This window comes from Dreissena polymorpha, chromosome 13 (genome assembly GCF_020536995.1).
Source record: "Dreissena polymorpha isolate Duluth1 chromosome 13, UMN_Dpol_1.0, whole genome shotgun sequence".
NCBI lineage: Eukaryota > Metazoa > Mollusca > Bivalvia > Myida > Dreissenidae > Dreissena > Dreissena polymorpha.
In genome coordinates, this window is record NC_068367.1 from 39360057 (window position 1) to 39382508 (window position 22452).

Sequence of the window (22452 nt, forward strand, 5' to 3'; positions counted from 1 at the left end):
TTTTCCCACCTTGATACAAACTTGACTTTCAATACATACGTCTATGACGTACCATCAGGATCTAAAGTCACGAATTCTTCCTTAGGAAGATTTAATTATTCCTTAGGAAGATTTAAATCTTCCTTAGGAAGATTTAAATCTTCCTAAGGAAGTATTAATTCTTCCTTAGGAAGATTTAAATCTTCCTGAGGAATAATTAAATCTTCCTAAGGAAGAATTCGTGACTTATGACCCTTTTAGCCGCGTCATCGAATTCTTCCTAAGGAAGATTTAATTGTTCCTACACATGTTATAACCAATCAGGGATCTGCTAAAAATAACAACCAATCAAAATACGTGTTACATTTTACTCTCGTTTTCAACATCCGACGAAAAAACAACCGCCATCTTTAAACATCGAAGTAACATGCAATGAAGTCACAAAAATGAATCTTGAAGAGTTTTTACGTAATTCGCAACGAGTGATGAGGGACGTCACGCGCTCTTTATCAACATCTCCATCAGTGGATACCCTGAATTCGTCGAGCATTCGTTTAGATGCTCTTTGTAGAAATATCAACAGGTAGGCAAAACGATGTTCAAACTTGTTAAACTTCGAGGTTATTTTCTATAAAAAGTACATTTTATTTTTACGCCTTGTTTTTTTTTTCAAATTATCCAGGTACAGCGCATCGAAACAGATATAACTTGATATCTATTCTATTAAACACACTCCAAACTTTGTCTTACAAGAAATATACATGTATGTGAAGTTGAGTTTTAATATTCGTACTTTAAGTTTAAAGCTAGAAAATATAAAATCAAATTAATTAGTAATTTATCGAGGAATTAATAGACGTTAGAAATGCGATAAAAGCTGATATAATATTTTTCAAGTCAATTATTCAATAATGCCTAGAAGCATAACTGTTTTGTGACTTATAAACATTTTACTCCTTTTAATATTTTTATGTCAAAACTCATATAATCTAATTGTGACATATTTTAGGTTTACAAGTTTAAAATTGTGTATTTTTTCTGTAAAAAGTAAGTGTGTATGCATGATCTTGACAATTTTATTAACTTTGTCAACTTAAAAGTTCTCCACCCCCCCCCATAAATTACAGTATTGTAATAATAAAACTAACACAACAGCAACTGACCAGACACTTTCTGTATTTTAAGAAGCGATACATTTCCAACAAAGATTTTATTTAAAAGAATTACCTGTCTTAATGAGTCGACCCACTCAATTTCTTCTTTTTGGTTACAATTTTTTACCCCCAACTTCTGAGCGGATAGACTTATGAGTGTGTGTTGTATATGTGTAAAGCAATAATTATTAAAGTACAACAATATTGAACTTTGCAGGATGTCTGCCCAGTTTCCAGAGTGCAGCAGTCTTCTAAACGATGTCATTGAAATTCAAGATATTATTGGTTCCATGAAAAGGTACTTGAAAATGAAATAAGTCCTTTTTTAACTTTTATTCAAATATTTCATGTCTAACAATACGCTTAATGGAAGGAAAATCACATGATTTTAAACTGTAATGAAAGGTTAGTGCATTGAAATAAACTGACATGTTTGTCACTCATGGATGCACGCATATTCCCTGGGTCCTAAAGCAGCAGAGCAACACCATGCCTGAATCTTTAATTAAAATTGTTATTAAATGTGCTATAAAAATTGTAGAGAAAGGTGTAAAGCGAAACAGGACGGTGCTGAAGCCTGCTCCTTTTTGGTTCGTTGTGACTGTCAAAAAGAAATGAATGTTTAACATTTCAATTCAATTGCCAAAGTCTGTTATTTGGTCAATAAGAAATAAAGCCTCAGTGCCTAATTATGTGCATTTGGCTTATTAATACCTTGGACATAGCAATACTATCATATGTCATTTTCGGGTCGAAATTTCTACCCTGCTCCTGTTAAGCAGAACCCTTTACCTTTTGGGATGCTAAATCTTTCTCTCTGAATTTGTGTTTTGCTGAGATTCCTCAAATTGTATGTAACAATGCATTGCAAAGACAAATGATTCAAAAGCTTTCAAAATCTTTGTTAAAGTAAATTTGTGCTATTCTTGTATTTGTGTACAGTTGTCAGTAGTAAGTACTATGTGATTTGAGATTTGATTTAGTTTAATGGATGTACCCCATTGTTATAAAAACATGTATATTTGCACATATGCATTTTGCAAATTTCTGATGGGCCTGGAATGATTAGAAAACTTACACTTGTTATAACATTGCACTTGTAACATGTTTATACATTGCTTATTTTATGAGGGTTTTTCATCCGTATATAACAGAGGCATATATTCGACTACTTACCAGTTCTGAAAAAAACTTATTTTTCCACAATTCAGGCTGAACAAAATCCCCAAAACAGATTGAAATTCCTCAGAAAAATAAAAGTCATTTGTAGCCGAGTTACTATTTGGTACAGTTTTACTGGTGTTGTAGACGTTTGTAATATCATTGAAAGCTTTCACAAGAGAATGACAATTATGAGGGTTTATTTAGCGTAGCTGTTGTCTGGAATCAATGTTTTCACAACCAGTTTAGTTCAGTTCAGGTATTTCCAGACTACCGCTAAGCCAAATTTAATATTCATGTACCAGTCTAGTATATAGAAAATTCCATAGTACGGGTTTTAATGTCAGTTTTTGTTACTAAATTAATAAACATACGCGATGATGTTTACAGGGAACAACAGGAGCAGAATGTAACAATGAGACCTTCTTACGATGGCAGTCAGAGAATGGGTCGACCTCGTTTCCATATTCCCAAGGAACAGCTGGAGCTTCTACTTGAACTCAGATTTACTGATGCTGATATTGCTAATATGATTGGTGTTAGCATTTCAGTCATCAAACGTCGTTTAAGGTATGGCGAATTTTAATTTTTGTCCAATTCAGATTATAAAGGTGTGCTTTTTATGCCCCTGTTAGGGTGGCATATAGCAGTTGAAGTGTCCGTCTATCGGTCAGTCCGTCCATCCGAAAACTTTAACATTGGCCATAAATTTAGCAATATTGAAGACAGCAACTTGAAATTTGGCATGCATGTGTATCTAATAAAGCTGCACGTTTTGAGTGGTGAAAGGTCAAGGTCATCCTTCAAGGTCAAAATTCAAAAAATAGTATAAACAATCCAGGGAAGTAATAAGCTTTAAAAGGGAGATAATTTCTAAACCTGCCAAATGAAATCATATTTCAAAGCGGCGAAATAAGAGTCATTGTGTTTCTGACAAAGTCAGACAAACACATCTCTTGTTTTTATCTTGTGGGAATGAACCAGCATAAGTCATTTCATGTAGTTGTAGGTACGTGTAATATTTGTTTGTTTTATCAGTGTTTGAGCTATAAAAAGAACCCTTTCAGGGCTTTTCTCAGCTGATTTATAGCTGTTATTATCCCCCGCCATAGGCAGAGGGATGTTGTTTTGCCGTTGTTCGTACGTCCGAAGCCATATCTTGGAATTGCTTTGGGGGATTTCATTAAATTTGGTATGAGTATATATATGGATAAGAGGATGATGTAGCCAAATGGATTGTACACCATCTGTTTATACATCCCATTAGAATATCTCTTTTTGTCAATTTCGAACCTTTTTGTCATTAGAAACACTAGTTCTTAAGAGTGCTCTTCCTTTGTTGTTTTTTACTTAATTCTTCCGTTATAATATCACGCCTGCGGTCAGATGAATTTTTGTCCGGACAGGCTAACTTTTCCATCAGCCTGTCTGGTTGACAGGCACTTTTTGGGACTTTTCAGGAAGCCTGTGTCATTAGTGTTTGTTAACGTTTTTCATAATTTTGAAAGAAAACTTCTTTAATGTAATTGGGAAAATGTCATCTTGATTTTATTGGGAATGGGGCCGTTTTTTTGCTTTTGGAATGCCTCCTTTTACCGGAGGCGCAAACAGTGGTGAAAAACCCTAAAATCAGAGTAGATGAGTTTTAGACCACAGGTACTTGAACAAATAGTTTTGGTCCTTATATATATAAAAAGACTCTCATTATACGGACCAAACATTTTTTTTCAAGTACCTGTGTTATAGACATTGATTAAAACAGTTTTTATTTTTTCCCCAAATATGTCTCTTTCGCACTCTATTTTTGCCTTTCACCCAGCGTCCAGCGTCTTCCCCTTTTTCTAAAAAAAACCTGCAAATTTAAGATGCAGGTTGCCAGGGTCATGTTCGAATTTTGATTATAAGTATGCCTTATATGGTAAGGATTATACCATACTCAAGTTCTACACCCATCCATAAACAAAATTTTATTTGGCGGGGGATATCAATTCAACAAATTGGCTTGTTCCATCATGTTTCCAATTGGAAAACTTTTTTTCAATTCCAGTAACAGATTCCCAAATAGATATGCTGTGTTTTAAAAATAATAAAATTTTAAGTGTAAAAAGGAACTGATATTTATTACATGTATTCATACATGTTTATGTATAGATTACATGTATATATAGGAGTCACTTTGTCGGTCTGTACCGAATGCTTGTCCGGACAATAACTATGTTATTCATTGTGAGATTTTAAAATCAATTGGCACTTTTGTTCACGATCATTGGACGGTGTTTAATGCGAAATTCAAAGAATTATGTCGATATCTCCAAGGTCAAGGTCACACTTTGAGTTCAAAGGTCAAAAATTTCCATAAATTAGCTTGTCTGGGCCATAACTGTGTCCTTCATTGTAACATTAAAAAAAATTCACCGTCCACTTATTATTGTTTAATTGCTATTGTGTGGTCAGACTTTATGGACAGTGCTGAAATAAAATTTGTTTGCTTAAATGTCTTGTAGTCTAATATTATTACAGCCAGCATAATATAAATTATTCTGTAGTGTATCATGATAGTTGATCAGTTCATGCATTTTGATTATTTTGTTTTTGTTTTCAGAGAATATGGTCTGGGTCGTCAAAATCAGTATACCACTATATCCAACGAGGACTTGGACACGCATGTTCTCAGATTGACACATGGCAATCCACTTCTGGGCCAACGGAATGTGCAGGGATTGCTTTCATCTGAAGGACTGGTGGTGCAGCGCAGCAGAGTTGCAGAATCCCTAACAAGGGTTGATGGAGCAGCTGTGGCCATGAGGTGGAGTAGAACGATTCAGCGACGATCATACAGTGTGCCTGGGCCAAATGCATTGTGGCACATTGATGGCAACCACAAATTTATAAGGTACGTTTTGGGCAATTTTGAAATTAATTCTTTTTTTGTGCATATAGGACTCAAAGAGGCATTTAGTTCTTGAACTGTCTGTGGGTCTGTAAGAATATCTACAATTGTGTGTCCAGAGTATATCCTTGAGATACAGCCTAGGCCCTACTCTCGTTATCTCTTTTAGTTGGCGTGAACAAGAAAAAATATTGAAAGTTCGAGATAAGGCGTTTTCAAAGAAAAAATGAGACCAAAATTTAACTTGTTTTGAACATCTATATTCCTGCTAGTGTTATTAGATAGTGGGAAAAAACTAAAAAGGATTTATGTATTTGATCATTTCTTATGTTCTGGTTTAAATCCCTCTATTTGGAAAAAATGAGACTTGCCATAATTTCTCCCACCTGAGGATACAAGTACTGGTACCCCAAACATGGATGGAGACCTCTATTCTTTATATATGTCTTTGTAATAGCCAGGGAACATATGGCCAGGAAAATATTCTCTTTAGGTACTTTAGGTAATTGCCAAATAATTTAGTTCTTTGACATGGCCATACTGTGTTGACAGAATATTTTAGTTGATAATGATCATTTAATTCCCAATATGACTTTACAGGTGGGGCATGGTCATACATGGTGGCATAGATGGATTTAGCCGTTTGGTAGTGTTCCTAAGAATGTCCACCAACAATCGGGCAGAGACTGTCATGGACTGCTTTACTGAGGCAACTGCAAATTATGGAATACCTTCTCGTGTCAGATGTGACCATGGTGGAGAAAACAAGGATGTAGCTTTGTTTATGAACTCTCATCATGGAGAGTCAAGGGGAAGCTGCATTACAGGGAAATCAGTCCACAATCAGCGCATAGAGAGATTCTGGCGTGACCTCTACACAGGGTGTTCTTTCCGTTTCAAGGACTTGTTTCACAAGCTAGAAGAAGAGGGAGTGTTGGATTTGAACAGCGGTGTTCACTTGTGGAGTTTGCACTATATATTCTTGCCACGAATTAACAGATCTCTGGACCAGTTTGTTCAGGGTTGGAACAACCACAGGCTGAGCAGTGAGCGTGGCAAAACTCCCAATCAGTTGTTTGTGCAGGGGGTTATCCAGAATAGAGGATCAAACCAAACTGGTGTCAGCGAAATACTTCATGAACCAGACATGACAGAGTACTATGGTGTTGATTGGGATGGTCCAGTTCCACAAGAAGATGGAGAAGTTGAGGTGTCAGGATTGCCTTGTCCAGTGAGTAATGAACGCCTACTTCAGCTGAAGAGAACCATTGATCCTCTTGGACACTCAGAAGATGGCTTCGGAGTTGATTTGTACAGAAGAACTGTAGATTTTTGCAACGAGATAGTAGAATAGAAATAATTAGGAGAGTTATTAGTTTGTGAATATTAGTCCATGCATCACAGACTATTATTTGAAATATGTTTCACTTCCTTTATCAGCTAATGTGAACTGTAGTTGTTTTTCATTGTCAGTTGTGCTTCACACTTTCCCTTAAACACCATTTTCCCCTTTGCTTGGTTTTACTTTTATTATTATGCCCCCCTTTGAAGAAGAGGGGGTGAATATTTTAGCACATGTCGGTCTGTTTGTCTGTCGGTGGGATCTGTCCACCAAATGGTTTCCAGATGATAACTCAAGGACGCTTAGGCCTAGAATCATGAATCTTCATAGGTATATAGATCATGACTGGCATAAAACATGTATTTCAGATTTTCAGATCAATAGGTCGAAGGTCAAGGTCACAGTGACTCAAAACAGTAAAATGGTTTCCGGATGATAACTCTAGAATGCTTAGGCCTAGGATCATGAAACTTCATACGTACATTGATGGTGACTGGCAGCTGATTCCTATTTATTTTCAGGTCACTAGGTCAAAAGTCAAGGTCACAGTGACCTGAAGCAGTGAAATGGCTTCTAACGCACTCACACAATGACTACGTACAGCCCTGGGGGGCCTGCGTGTTTTACAAACAGCTTTTGTTGATACATGTTATGTATTCAATTAGTGAATATGTTTGGTTTGACACATGAACATATTGGGTAAGTATTAGGTTTGTCAATCTGTTCGGTTATGCATGTACTATACATTTATTAAATGGATAAAAAAAACACCTTAAGTACTAAAAACAAGATTTGAAATATAAAATATGTTATTAAGGGCAACAGATAAGGGGTGATACTTGCATATATGCTCAAATAAAAAGTACATTTTTTAGTGTATGTAACTCTATTCAAATTCTTTACTTGTTTCTTCCCACTTCAAATGAGAATTTCTGTATAATAATAGGATGTTGCAAAAATAAATTTGATATTACTGAATTTAGCTTAAATACTTGTCTCCTGCTTTAAATGAAGATACGTCGTTTCCTATGGTATTCAATGTTGTTGTTTTTTTCAAACAAAAATTCCAGCTGGATTTGAATTTGTATATAAATATATGTTGCATAACATGTTTCAGTGTGTCTTTCAGCGCATCTATCTGTTGATAAAAAATTATGAGCTTATGTCATCACCTGAGCGTCTGCGTTTGTAAAGTTTTGTGTTTAGGTCCACTTTTCTCCTAAAGTTTCAAAGGTATTGCATTCAAACATGGTACACTTACTTACTATCATGAGGGCACTAGGCAGCTAAAGCATGATAACTCTGGCTGGCATTTTGACAGAATAATGACTTATGTGCCCCTTTAATACATAGAAAATTGAATTTTGGTTTAGTTGTGTGTTTTGGTCCACTCTATTCCTTAAGTATCAAAGCTATTGAATTCATACTTGCAAAACTTACTACCTATCACAAGGGGACTGTGCAAGCAAAGTCAAGTAACTCTGAAACTCTGAATAGCATTTTGATAGAATTATGACCCATTTATACTTAAAATTGATAATTTGTTTAAGACTTCTTACTATCAGGAGGGTACTGTACCTTGCAAGTTGAATTTGACCTTTACATTTGAATAAACTTGGCCCAAACCATCCCCACAGACCCCCCTCCCACCAAAAAAAAATAAAAATATTGAAAGTTGTATAGACCCCCCCCCCAAGAATCCTGTGTTGTTGTTTTTTTTTAAAGAAAATGTAATAAATGACACCATCCCACACTATACACCTCTCTCTGGCCCATCCACCCCCCCCCTTTTGGATTGAAGTATTGAGATTTTCCATCGACCTTTCAAAAAAGAACAATAGATAAGCGGTCTGCACCTACTTGGCTGTCTGCACCTACTAGGCGGTGCTCTTGTTTATGATTTATTGTTGTGTCTGTTTGAACACTCAGGCTGGTGCTTATTGTAAGAAATCTTCTATAATTTAAATAAATAATACGGTTCAATATTCAAGTGTTTTCTGTGTTTTTTCTCTTTTTATGTCCCCTAGTGTGCATTTAGCTTTGACCCTGTTAGTTTGTTTGTTGGTTTGCCTCAAACTTTAGCATTGGCCATAACTGTTGAAATATTTAAGCTACTTGATATTTTGCATGCATGTAGCTGCACATTTTTAGTGGTCGATGTCATCCTTAAAGATCAAAGATCAACTATATGGGGGACACAGTGTTTCACAAACACATCTAGTTTTTGCTTTTGTGATCGGTCTTTGTCCGTCCGTCCGTCCGTCGTACACATTTGGTTTGTAAACACTCTAGAGGCCACATTTCTTGTCTGATCTTCATGAAACTTGTTCAGAAGATTTGTCCCAATGATATCTCATCAAGTTTGAAACTGGGTCATGCTTGGTCAACAACTAGGTAAAAAAAACTTGTAAACACTGTAGAAGTCACGTTTCATGCCCAATCTTCATGTCAAAATGCTTGTCTTGATGATATGTGGGTTGCGTTCAAAAGTGGTTCCGGTTCATTGAAAAACATGGCCGCCAGTGGGCTTGGCAGTTTTCCTTATTTGGCTATAGAGAATTTTAAACTAACACTATAGAGGCCACATTTGTTGTTCGATCTTCATTAAATTGGTCAGAAGATTTGTCCCAATGATACCTCGAAGTTCGAATATGGGTCATGCCGGTTCAAAAACTAGGTCACGGGGTCACTTAGTGCATTTCAATGATTAAGCATGGTGTCCGCTCTCTAATTTAAGTAGTTTTCACCCGATCTTCACCAAATTTGGTCAGAAGTTGTGTCTAGATGATATGTAGGTTCAAATATGGGTCATGCCAGGTCAAAAACAAGGTCACGATGTCACTTAGTGCATTTCAAGCATTTAGCATGGTGTACGCTCTCTAATTGAAGTAGTTTTCATCTGATCTTCACCGAATGTAGTCAGATGTTACGTCTAAATTATATCTAAGTCAAGTTCAAATATGGATCATGCCGGGTCAATAACTAGGTCTCGAGGTCACTTATAAGATTTCAAACATTGAGCATGGTGTCCAAAACCTACGACCGAACGAGCGTATCTTGTGACAGTTTGGCACTCTTGTTTTTGAAAGAAATTCCATTGTTTGGCTCTAAGCCCTTTCTTTAACATTGTAAACGCCAACAAAGTACTGCCGCAAGACACATGTTGATTATTTGAGAATTTCGCATGCTAGAAGACGTATTAAGAACGCAAGATCCATATAGTCATACCAGAAAACGCATTTAGACCGCAAGTAGTCACTTTGTTTAAGAACCTAGCGTACCAGAAGTCGTATTTAGACCGCAAGAGTCAATGTTTTAAGAACTTGGCATACCTGAAGACGCATTAAGACCGCAGTTTCAATTTAGAGTATATGTATTAAGAAACTACTAGTGCAATATATTAAGTACTTAAGACCGCAGGTCCCATGTAGGTAGTATGTATTAAAACCACATACACCAGAATACGTAGTTCGACCGCGGCCCTTTTCTTTATTGCAGAGGAAAGTATATACAAATATAAAAAAATATCAGTAAAATAAATATCACCAAATTAACAATTCGGAACTTAGCGTTTGTACAAAAAATTATGAATAAACTTCCCTATGGGTGTAAAAATATATATATTAAATAAATATAATCGTAGTTATAAATTATCATAAATATATACAGCGTGAGTTACTTAGCTGAAGACGGGTGATATTATATACGGATCATGTGTAATCTGTTTAATGTGTACATACGTATACGTTATTTCCTCGTGTTCATCTTTTGTGAAAAACAAAAAGTTGTTTAAACAAAATCATTTGCCAATAGTGTTTTCTTTATCACTAACTTTTTTTTGTGATCGCCTTTTGTCCGTCGTGCGTTGTCCGTTATGCGACGTCAACATTTGCCTTGTTCACTCTCTAGAGGCCACATTTATTGTCCAATCTTCATGAAATTTGGTCAGAAGATTGGTTTTAATGATATCTTGGATGAGTTCGAAAATGATTACGTTTGCTTGAAAACATGGCTGCCAGGGGGCGGGGCATTTTTCCTTATATGACTTTAGTCAAACCTTGTTAACACTCTAGTTTTTAACTTGCACTCGTGTATTCTTACGTTTTTACATTAAGGATGATGTTAAAAGAAACAATTTTTTTTTTTAATTTAATATCACTAAAAAAAAAAACATTATACATGTACATACATAGCAAACATTTTTCTTTCAAGTACAATTTATTGGTGCATATGCACGTACAATAGAATGTTTTTTTTATAAATATTTCGTCTTTAAAATATACCCAATCTGCAAGGAAAAATAGTGATAATTGTGGTCAAACTATAGGTTATTATTTATGTTTTTGCAATATGAAAAGAAAACAAAACAAAGTAAAAGTAAGAAAGAAAAAAAAAAAGAAGCCGGAAGCTCAAAGCTGCCCGTCAAGTAATCTCTGATAAATTGTATCACTCAATATACAAGTGTAATAAATATTTATTTTATATAAATGAAACCAATATTCACTGAGACACCTCTATTTTCCTGTATTTTTAAACCAAAAAAAAACACAAAAAAACACGGTAAGTCAAATCTATAAGAGTGCTTCTACAATGTTTCAAACGAAGTCCATCTCCCAGTGACCTGCCTGTAATATAGCTCGTGTTTCGGCGGCGAACTCATTGTACGTCATGTACGATGTTGGGAGGTCTAGTGTCTGCGAGCATGTATGTGCTACGATCCTTCGAGCCAGGCCTCGTAGGTGGGGAACAAAATTGACGTTTATCGCGGCAAAACTTAAGTTGTCGCTTCCGCTAACAAACCGACAAAAAAGGCGCAGGAGATCACTATTTATATCTCTAATAAAACGTCTCAGATATCCTAAAACTCGTTCTTCATCGCTATTGGTGGCTTCTGTCTGAATCATTTCCGAAACTGCCCGACTGGATGGTCGTAATCTTTCAATAATGCCCATGGTGTGTGACGGAGATATGAGGTGGGGGCGCAGACGCTCTAAACGCATTCTGTGCAGCGGATACATGGCTCCGGCCACAAACTGAACCTCTGCACACTGGAGCGCCAGGCGCCGCATGTTGATGTCCGTCGGCAGCTCGGGCACTGCGTGTCGTCCCAAAATGTCACACAATATGCCCCGATCACAATTGCGCACACCGACGTCAATAGCTTGGGACATGACCTCCCGCTCCAGTCCCCCGAGACTTCCTATCCATGAGAGCAGTAGATGGTCGTCATGTAACGCACCAAATACGCCGAAAATAAGGCTGACAAGGCCAAACCTAAGCGGGAGGTATCCCAGCTGGACTAGGCCGACGTACAATATCCGGCCAATTGCCTCCCATATAGATGTGGGTGTTGCGCCGGAGAAAACTGGGGCAGCCTGATCCACGCCAACGAAAAAGCGATCTATAACTTCACCCCAGAACCCACTAAGAACATCGCGAAACACTCCATCCTCGTCAACGGCCTGTTCTCCAACGACGTCAACTCGAACTGTTGTCTCGATGATACTGTCGTCGCTGAACTGGTCCAGCATGTCGTTCATTAGATTCATACGCCGAACTACGATGCGGGTTGTCCTGTGGGAGATAAATATATGATTTAGATAAGTTGTTTATATATAATGCTATCTGTTTTCATTCTGACAAAACACACAAACAGATCTAAAATACGTAATACGTGTGTGATAGAAAGCTCCTTTATATCTTAATTAAAATGTCATTAATTTAGAGAAACTTCAGAGTGAATGTATTATAATCTATTCTGACACCATATGTTTCTGGCATTCAGAACATTGCCTGTTACATATCAGAACCATATGCTAGTGTACAATTGGCTAAGTAAATAAAAAACAATATACAGACAGACCACTAGGGTGTAACAATTGCATGTAACTTTCAAAGATGGCGGGGATTTAAACCGTTGCCTTGAGCCAAACAATATAGATTCAGTATTGCCTAGGTGTAAAAACAACTTGGTTGAAATTTACCAAAGACTAAGTACAGCCATTTCAGGACTTAAAATAGTTTCAATATCTTGCCTACCATACACTATAACGGCTAAATCGTCAGCATACAGAAACAGTTTATGTTTGACTGCACCTGGCATGTAATTCACATAAATAATAATACCAAAGGACCTAAGATTTATCCTTGAGGTACACCACAAGTCACCCACAGTAAAATGAACACCCGAGACATTGGTGTCTATCGGACAAGTAAGAATTCGTAGTAAATCGTTCACACACCGTGTTTCTTCATCCAGAGACAAATGCAGATTCAGGCTAGCGTCCGACTCAATAGCTATTGGATCATCCATGCTAGGAGAGGCTTGTTCCGTATGCATAAGGTCCATCGATTTGTCGGAAGATAACACGGGCGCTGCATCAACCAAATGTCCTGGCGAGTCCGCCCCCGTGGTCGCTACGTGTTGTCCTTCCAGGGGAGGTGACCTGGCTGCTGACTCAAACGAACCATCTGACGACTGAGCGCGTGAATGCCGAAAGTCGCCGTGATCATCATCGTGGTTCTATGAAGAACAATGAATAACAACATTTTCTTTGACCTATTTATAAGTTATCCATTGGAGTTCAAGTTTGGTACATCATTTTAGAGCTTCTTATGTGTTCATCGGTATTTTCTTTATGATATCCTGCGGTGTACCCGAAGCCAATGAACTCAAGTTTAAAAACAGGTGTGATATGGTCGAAACAAATCGTTCTGGTGATAGTTAGGTATGCCGTAATAATACTTTTAACAGATTGTTATTTATCTTAAGTTAATCTAGGTAGAACATAGTCGTTAATCTAGGTAGAACATAGTCTTTCAGCGAACAATTGTCATGAATTTAAAAACAGACAATAAACCAGCACGAATTCAATCTCATTGCCAAGGCTTGATGTTAGTAATCAGAAACTGATCATTACTGGTATATAGTATTTCAGTTTCGTATACCTCTTCAATCCAGACAACGAACAGAGTGGTGGGACCCGCTATACCGAATGTCGATAGAGTGCCATCTGTACTTGTCTCTCTGCTGTCGATGGAAGGCCCGAACCGGTTGCTTAGGCAGAAATGCCGTGTGGCATCCTCACGGGCTCCCACGAAGTTGATTAGTTCCTACACATAAGGAAATATAACGACGTGATCGATTGAAATTAAAGGAAGGCTAAATATAAATACACACGTTACCTCGGCCATTTTTGGAATATTTGACTAGGTTAAAAATGGGTGGCTTTGATATTCCCCATGAGGGTATTTCTAGCGATGGTTTCACTATTAAGAATGCAATGAACGGTCACTAAATTATAAACTATTTCAAATATGGTGTTACTTTTAAAACCTCATTTAAATTTTTACACCGTGGTTCATGCGAGAGCGCGTGAATTCAATTACCTCGACGCCCGCATCTGGTCCGAACAATCTACTTGCTGTTTCGCCACTAGGAAAGCGAAAACGAACGGTTACACCCTGGTCTACCTCCGGTTGGATTCGCGAACGTCTTGCATCACGCAGCTGAAATATTAATGAAATATTAACAATGCATATAAGCAATGTTTTTTTGGCGATTGTTTTCGACTTTCACAATGGCGAATAGAATGTTCTGGATAAAAAAAGTAGCAGATCCGTGTCTAATAGTAACGCACTGGCTTCACAATCCAGAGATCGCTGGTTCGATCCCCCCTCTGCACGTGACCTACAAACTCGTCTTACGAATGAGACGTAAAATCGAGGTACAGTGTACTAGGTGCTATACACTGAGCACTAAAATACCCAGTGTCACCTCTGGAAAGGGGTGTCTCCTGTATCTTGCACAATCTCCTGTAACCAACTAACACGTCTGCCTGTGGGCGATGGTCATATGGGAGAGAATCCCGGTGCACTCATTAAACAATTAAGACACACACGGTCTGCAAATCTCAATTTAGCATTACATTGTACATGCATGATATACATGATGCAATATTTGTCTGTACAGTCGGTGTTATTTCAAATTAAATATCCTGCTTATTTCGCATTTACGGACGCATGATATTCTGATAGGCTCTCCTAGACTTTTATGTTTTAGTCATTAAACATCTGCAGTATGGTGCGTACCCGCTTTAATGAATGCAATATTCAATTTGAGTCTTATATACAGACATTTAAATCCAAAACAACAGTAGTAACCCTGCATATCACTCCTTTTTTAGTCTTTAACTAGGCCATACCCGTTGCAAGTCTTCAATGCGGCGAATTTCTAGATGTCTAACAAGTTCCGCTCGCTGGTGCTGCTCAGCGGTGGCGCGTGTCTATAAAACAATACAAGTTAAAATAGGACATTTTTTAAAGAAAGAATAAGCGGCACTTGGCATGGTCCCACAAGAAAATTGTCTATAAAAGAAATAAAGAAATGTAATTTTCTAAGTATAAAGGGCCCATAATTCCGTCCAAATGCCAGTCAGAGTTACATAACTTAACCTGCACAGTCCCCTTATGATAGTTAATAAGTGTTGCAAGTATGAAAGCAATAGCTTTGATACTGTAGGAATAAAGTGGACCTACACACAAAACTTAACCAAATTTTCAATTTTCTAAGTATAAAAAGGGCACATAATTCTGTCAAACTGCCAGTCAGAGTTACATTACTTTGCCTGCACAGTCCCCTTATGATAGTTAGTAAGTGTTGCAAGTATGAAAGCAATAGCTTTGATGCTTAAGGAATAAAATGGACCTAAACACAAAACTTAACCAAAATTTTCAATTTTCTAAATATAAAAAGGGCACATAATTCTGTCAAAATGCATGCCAGAGTTATCTAACTTTGCCTGCCCAGTCCCCTTATGATAGTTAGTAAGTGTACCAAGTTTGAATGCAATAGCATTGATACTTTCTGAGAAAAGTGGACCTAAACGCAAAACTTAATCGGACGCCGACGCCAACGCCGACGCCGACGCAGACGCCGACGCCGACGCCAAGGTGATAACAATAGCTCATATTTTTTTTCAAAAAATAGATGAGCTAAAAATCGTCCAAACTTGAGTCTAAGCGCGATAGGACAGAGCTAACTTCGAGTAATTCGTGGCATGCGTACACGCTAGCGTTTCTATGGAAATTTCCTTTCAAAATCAAAATCGAATTTCGCAGATTTAACACTAAAGCATTTAGTAGATAAAACCCATCGATAATTAATGACAGCCTCGTTTCAGATTATTTGTGTACAGTAGCATACATTTTTAGGCAAAAGTCTAATATTTCAAACGTTCAAACGCCCCAAAAGGGCTTTAAATGTCCATACAAGAATGACTAGGAAAGTAAATTTTACCAAACGTGTGAACATACTCGTTCTCTGTCGGTTTGAAGTGACTCGGCGTAGGCGGTGTCTTGCTGCTGTCGAATATTACGTGTTTCCTGGATAGATTCCTATAATGCAGTCATATTGATCGCGCTATTATTAACATGTCCATAATTATTAATATAATTTGTATACAAGATTTATATAGCGCTTTTTTCATGCAAAAATGCACATTCAATGGAGCTTTACATAAGAATATTTGACGTATCGCAGATGCGAATACATTTTGCAACACTGTTTCAAAAGAAATCGATCAAAACTACTCAATGTGTAAAGCATAAGACAATTAATGGAACAATAAAATCTCAAACTTCTACTATAAGTTCTACTAAAGCATGCACAGTAACCATATAGATTAGGAAGATCAACAAGACACTACCCTATGTGTATAGCTATAAGACGATTAATGAAACAATACAATCTCAAACTTACACTAAAAGTACTACTTAAAAACAAGCACATCATCCTCATCCTCATCATCATCATCATCATCATCATCATCATCATCTTCTTCTTCTTCTTCTTCTTCTTCTTCTTCTTCTTCATCATAATCATCATCATCATCATTATCAACATCAACAACATCACCACCACCATCATCATTATCATCATTGGCCACCATTTCATTAACTTCAGTTTCATCATAATGTTATTCACAATTATCATAATCAACTGCATTTATTTTCATAACTTATTTACCAAGCGGGGAGCGGTCGGCATTGGGTGTGTTTCCGAATCCGTCGTTCGGAAATCGCGTTGAGAAACCGCTGCTTGCAAAATCTAATAATAAATACAATTTTTAATTTGGTTAATACCGGTTGATATAATCACCATGTAGACGGTTTAAGATTCTAAAATAAATCATTCAAATATCTAGGCAACGTTAATTCCCTATATTCGAAAATAGAATATTCGACTTAAACAAATCACACCTCAACAAAACTGGTAAGTGGAACAAACTTTTGCTTTAGAAAATTTCGACGAGTACAACTAAGATGTCGTAAGTTAACCGCATGTATTAACAATTAAAACTATACAACATTTAATTGATTACTTCATAATTAACAAATACGTTATACGTTATATATTAATGTTATGATAAATACATGTATAACATTCTAACAAGCGCTGAGCACTGCATTTAAAGGGGCCTTTTCACAGATTTTGGCATTTTTTTTAACTTATTCATTAAATGCTTTATATTGATAAATGTAAACATTGGATCGTAAAAGCTCCAGTAAAAAATCAAGAAAAAAAATAAAAAAAGGAAAAGAACATTGCCCGGAGCAGGTCTCGAACCAGTGACCCCTGGAGTCCTGCCAGAGTCCTGAAGTAAAAACGCTTTAGCCTACTGAGCTATTCCGCCGAGTCACATCTTGACGTATTTTATACCTTATATAAGCAATCTTCGTAGTTTTACAAAATTTAACGACAAAAGCAGAACTCTCCAAATTATTCAATCGTTTCGCGTTGCAACGCTTTATAATTTTTAGGTTTTAAAATCGTCAAAAGATGCATATAATGGCTATATTAGAGCATGGTTAATGTTCAGTATTACTGTTTCCTCACAAATATCATAACTAAAACGAAAACTTACGAATCTGAAACAACTTTTTCAATTTTGTCAATTTACCAAAGCGTGAAAAGATCCCTTTAAACTTATCGTGATGCATTTAATTTTGACAAATTATGTTATACATCATGTACAATTAAGCTGGACCACTTTAGAAAGTGCACAAATACAGAAGCTGAAACGCACAATGAGGGCGATGGAATGTCTTTTTGTTAATTTCCTACCTCTCTGGTGATGAGCTGCAAAGGTCGGATCGTAAGACGCGGAGCAGTGTTGCTCGAACGATGAGTGCGATAGAAATCTCGCAGTTGTTCAGGGGTTTCGGCATCGATAACCATCATTGGTCTTCCGACAGGGTTGTACATGTACTAATAGCCTGTCGATGTCAACATCGGGAAACTTCTGGTTACCAGGGCGTGCAGTTCCGCCGACGTCATTGTGATCGGCAGTCTGATCATTGAAATTCGAAAGCCGTCCGACTCCGGAGATATAAGTGTATCTGGATTTGAATAACTATGTATAAGTCTAGAAAAAAAACTTCTCTATTCCTAAAAATCAATCAATAATAAGTTAAAACAACCTTACAAATCCCTACAGAATATATGCGTGCACAATCAGATTATAATGATACATTGATTGTTACACACTTATAATTATTCATTGTACGTGAAATTTCACCCGGCAGTTTCTGCGAATTACCTCGGAAGGGATAACATTCCTTGAGTTGAAGGGCCGTACCATTGAGCGAGTTCCGACAAAACTTCAACATCCAAAACCCCAATTCGATAATACACAATATTTATAAGTTTCCATTTTATACAACATTTACTGTGAAACAGATCTGAACGGAGTTTATTCCTGAATTTGAATCAATTAAGTTGAAGTTTCATGCCATTCTATGCACGCGTTAATGAAAGCCAGCTCCGGACAATTCCAAAATATCGTGATAATGGATGGATTTAAGATTTAATTTTTGTTGAATGGCATTTGCTGTTTTGAATGGTCTTGTTATTGTGAATCGGGTCATACTCATGTTTGCAACTTACCGTACTCTGCACCAGACGATAATTGGCGCCATGCGATACCACGCAGGGTTGTTCGGGCTGGGTCGCGGATCAGTTGCATGAGGACATTAAATGTTTCAGGTCGCCTTCCACGTCCTGTACCCCGTCCTGTGCGTCGCTGTTCGGCGGTTGACTGGGGACCTGGGCGGAATGCGCGAGCGACTCTGCTGGTGATGGCCTCGGCTCTTCCAGGCGTCCCAATTATTCGCCTAATCTGATTGCTGAATCGTGCTTCTATTGCGATAAGTCGCGCCGCTTCTCCTAAAACCAATAACGGCATTAAGTGAGTTGCTCCTTCGTACATCGAAGCGAAGAAAAGACCGTATTCTAAACTCCGCTTATCGTCAGAACAACCAATTAACATTTTAACCGCTGTGACCTATTTGTCTAATGAATGATATGATACTAGTACTTTCGGGCCATTCTTCTTTCAAAAACCGTACGCAAGCCCTTGCCCTTCGGTAAATTACTTCTGTTACGCATGTGTGTTCACGGAATAAGCAGTCGTAAGCGAGTTCCGAAAAACAACCATTCATGATCAATTACTAAACGAGACATAAAAAAGATTCTTAAATGAAAATATTAACGTTAGGTCATTAAAAACATTCAACTCAATCATATGACCTCTGAGGTGTGACGTAGCTATAAAAAAAGTACTAAATATACGTAACTTCAATTATTCAGCTTCTCGTGCAAACGTGTCTCTTTTCACAACCCAAAGAAAACTTAGGTAGATTTAACTTATTATTGCTTTAGACGTGTTACCCATTAAATGCACATTGAAAAGGCTAAACAAAAACAACAACTTCAAAACAAAACGTCATTGTTATATAATCCGCAAATATGTACAAGTACTATAACTATAAACGTGTATTTAGTTGGGTCGAATAGAAGGGTTTCCTACTTGAATGGGCGTTCTGTTCACCTGCATCTCTGTTTCCCGATTGACGACTCAAAGCTGAAAACAGCAACAATATCTTGCACATTTCGGTTGAATGCAGAAGCAAAGACCAAAAAAGTGAAATATCTTAAAAGCATTTAAAAATATTTATGGTTATTCAATTAATACCTAATATTACAAACTAACATCTTGCAATTGTATTATCACTAATATTGGACACGCTACTATAAGCAGCATTTGCGCCAGGGTTCAATTCTTAAATTTTGAGTATATTAATGTGTATTATTTACTTTATACATAAAACGCAAACCTTTACAGTATACACGAGATTAATGTACACTTGGCAGACCTTATTACAGTACAGAAAATGCAATCGTTAGTTTTCACCCCACGTTTTGACCTACATTAGAAATAACTTACGTGTTGTGTGTACAGCTCTCAAATCAAAGTCGTCCGAGTCGGAGTCTTCTGGATTCACAGCTAAAAAAACCTTTGTGTTACTTTGCGAGAAAAATAATACAGGTGCTGTTATTCGAAATCAAATAAAATAGCAAAAATGGAAACCGTAAGACTTTCAGTGGAAATGGTCTATTCATAAAAAACGATGCCTGGGGAGCTAAACACTATTTTTTAACCTTTTTAACAACGGCACTAGCTTTGATATTCTAACGGTTGCTGTGAATAGAAAAAACAACAACACTATTTCAGATGTACTACATAATTTGAATGACATCAAATATTTATACGGAACGATATCAAACAGACATTTAACGGCTACATTGCGCAATAATAAATTAAAATGGTAATATTTTGAAATCTAGAAGTGTCCGTATATAATATTATGCGCGCATAGTGATGCGAACTTGAATACTGAAACCGTATATGTCGTAGGTTATTGTCAATTATAACCTAACATCATAAACAAAGAGTCAATACAGCATAATTACAGGTAGTAGGTACTGTAAGTACAGTACACTGCATGCGCTTTCCAAAAAATATCTTTACAAAGAAAGTTGTATGTTTCCGCTAACCCGACCGACACTATTTTTGTTGTGCCGACCCTAAACTCGTTTGGCCATTTGAAGTCCAGTTTACAGCAAAAAAAAAACCAACAATGTAGTGATTTGTATAACTGGATTATTTTATCAATATTATCATTGTGCCATCTTAGAATTGTATAGAAATGATGTTTGCATTGACATTTGGAAGACCTTTGTCGATAAATTTACCTGTTTAAATGGAACACCACATGTAAATGTGCCAAAAAAAGTCAAATGTAAAAAAAGTCAAAGCCACCTAAATTACCTAATTTTTAGGCCATGTTAGTGGAAACAAATAACAGTTTACGCCTAATACGCCTAATAAATGACTCATACGGGACGGACGGACGAAATCGCAATTCACATATCCCACTCTGATCTTTCGGCGGGGATAACAAAAGTGTAAAAATCTTTGTTAAAAAAAAGTACTCGCCACACAAACTTTTATCTTTATGGGGAATGATTAAAAGTGACATCTTTCAAATACTTCTTTCAAGGTACTACACTAGCAGTACATGAAATAGAGCTTTACTTAGAGTTTACATTATAACAAATCAATACGAATTCTCAACACGCAAACAATTAAACCTATTTGATAAACTGGTCGTTCTGGTCCTACATTATTCCGCACAATTGGAATTTACTGACGATAAAAAAACGAAATAATGCGCACAAAATTACTTCGAGAAAGTCAACAAATCAACCGGCATGTATGAATAATTATGACGATACCTGCTGCTGACAATACACAACATACTATCCGCAATTGGTTGAATTACTTTGGTCGCGTGATTAAAGTATCACAAACAATATATTGTGTTGTTAACTGATACGCATCAAAACATAACTTATAATCTTCGGAATTGGGCGCCTCCGAAACAAACAAAGGTTTATATGAATATTAAGACAACCTAGAAACATGTTGTGGAATTCAAATGCCAATATAGACACGCGCACTTCTATAAAAAGTATCTAATTTTGTTGGAAAAAAAACACACTATTATATGCTTAAGTAGTTAATAAAATATTTCCATTATAGACACATAATCTAGAAATCGTAGATGTTTATTTTTCTTCGCGAAAACAGAAAATGTAAGAAATGCAATTGATTCACTATTTTTATAAGGCATTATTACGGAATCCGGATAGTGCCATCTATAATCTCCCCTTTCTGTCATCAACGGCGACACTAGACACAGTCGCGGCGACGCACGTTCCATTGCGCGACAGTCGCGGTGACGCACGCTCTTTTGCACGACAGTCGTGGCGTCGTGGCGACGCACGATATATTTAACACGATATATCGCCCTTGTGTAAATAGCCCAAAAGGCGATTTATCGTGTTAAAAATATTCAGCGTCGCCGCAATTGTCGCGCAAAATATCGTGCGTCGCCGCGACTATGCCGCGACTGTCGTGCAAAATATCGTGCGTCGCCGCGACGGTCGCGAAAAACTATCGTGTATCGCTTCGTGTGTTGTGCCTCGCGTTCAAAGGGCGACGCACGAAACACGAAGCGACGCACGATATTTTGCGCGACAGTCGCGGCGACGCACGATATTTTAATATTCAAATATCGCCCATATTATCCGAATCCCGTGTATAGGGCTCTTAATTCAGACTGCGACACACGACGCGCGGAGCGATACTCGATATCTTGCGCGACATTTGCGGCGACACGCGAAATTTGTACTGTTCAAATATCGCTGTAATAATATCGCCTGTTACAGTAAGTTTTATGCATTTGTAATCAATATTGCAGCCCTCGACACACTTATAAAAGATGACTCTAAGATTCTAAGACAATGCTCAGTGTTTCTCTTAGTCGGAGGGTCAACAGATAGATTATGGCATTTATTGATTTGAATACAGTATCCGGGCTTTTTGTCAGGTACGGGCATTTATTGGTTTGAATGAAAATAATCGTTTTCATAAGAACAAGTAAGCATTTTGGAGAACTAGTTGTCATTAGCTCTACATCAAATAATTTTGCAACACCATAAGTGGACAACAAAGCGTTTT

At 37.2% G+C, this 22452-nt stretch overlaps 1 protein-coding gene across 1 annotated transcript; it reads left to right on the plus strand.

Annotated features, from left to right (window-relative positions):
- The first annotated feature begins 425 nt into the window (after window positions 1–425).
- Window positions 426–7874, plus strand: LOC127854606 (uncharacterized). The gene is made up of 5 exons (XM_052389670.1): window positions 426–562; window positions 2685–2864; window positions 4897–5187; window positions 5785–6702; window positions 6857–7874. Exons 1-4 carry the CDS (start codon window positions 426–428, stop codon window positions 6536–6538), a joined length of 1362 nt encoding a protein of 453 aa, XP_052245630.1. The 3' UTR covers window positions 6539–6702; window positions 6857–7874.
- Window positions 7875–22452: the final 14578 nt, after the last annotated feature.

Coding starts and splice junctions, on each gene's coding strand:
- LOC127854606 (XM_052389670.1), top strand. CDS start 426: ATGAATCTTGAAGAGTTTTTACGTAATTCGCAACGAGTGATGAGGGAC. Junction 2,865..4,896: donor GTCATCAAACGTCGTTTAAG/GTATGGCGAATT, acceptor TTTTGTTTTCAG/AGAATATGGTCTGGGTCGTC. Junction 5,188..5,784: donor GGCAACCACAAATTTATAAG/GTACGTTTTGGG, acceptor ATGACTTTACAG/GTGGGGCATGGTCATACATG.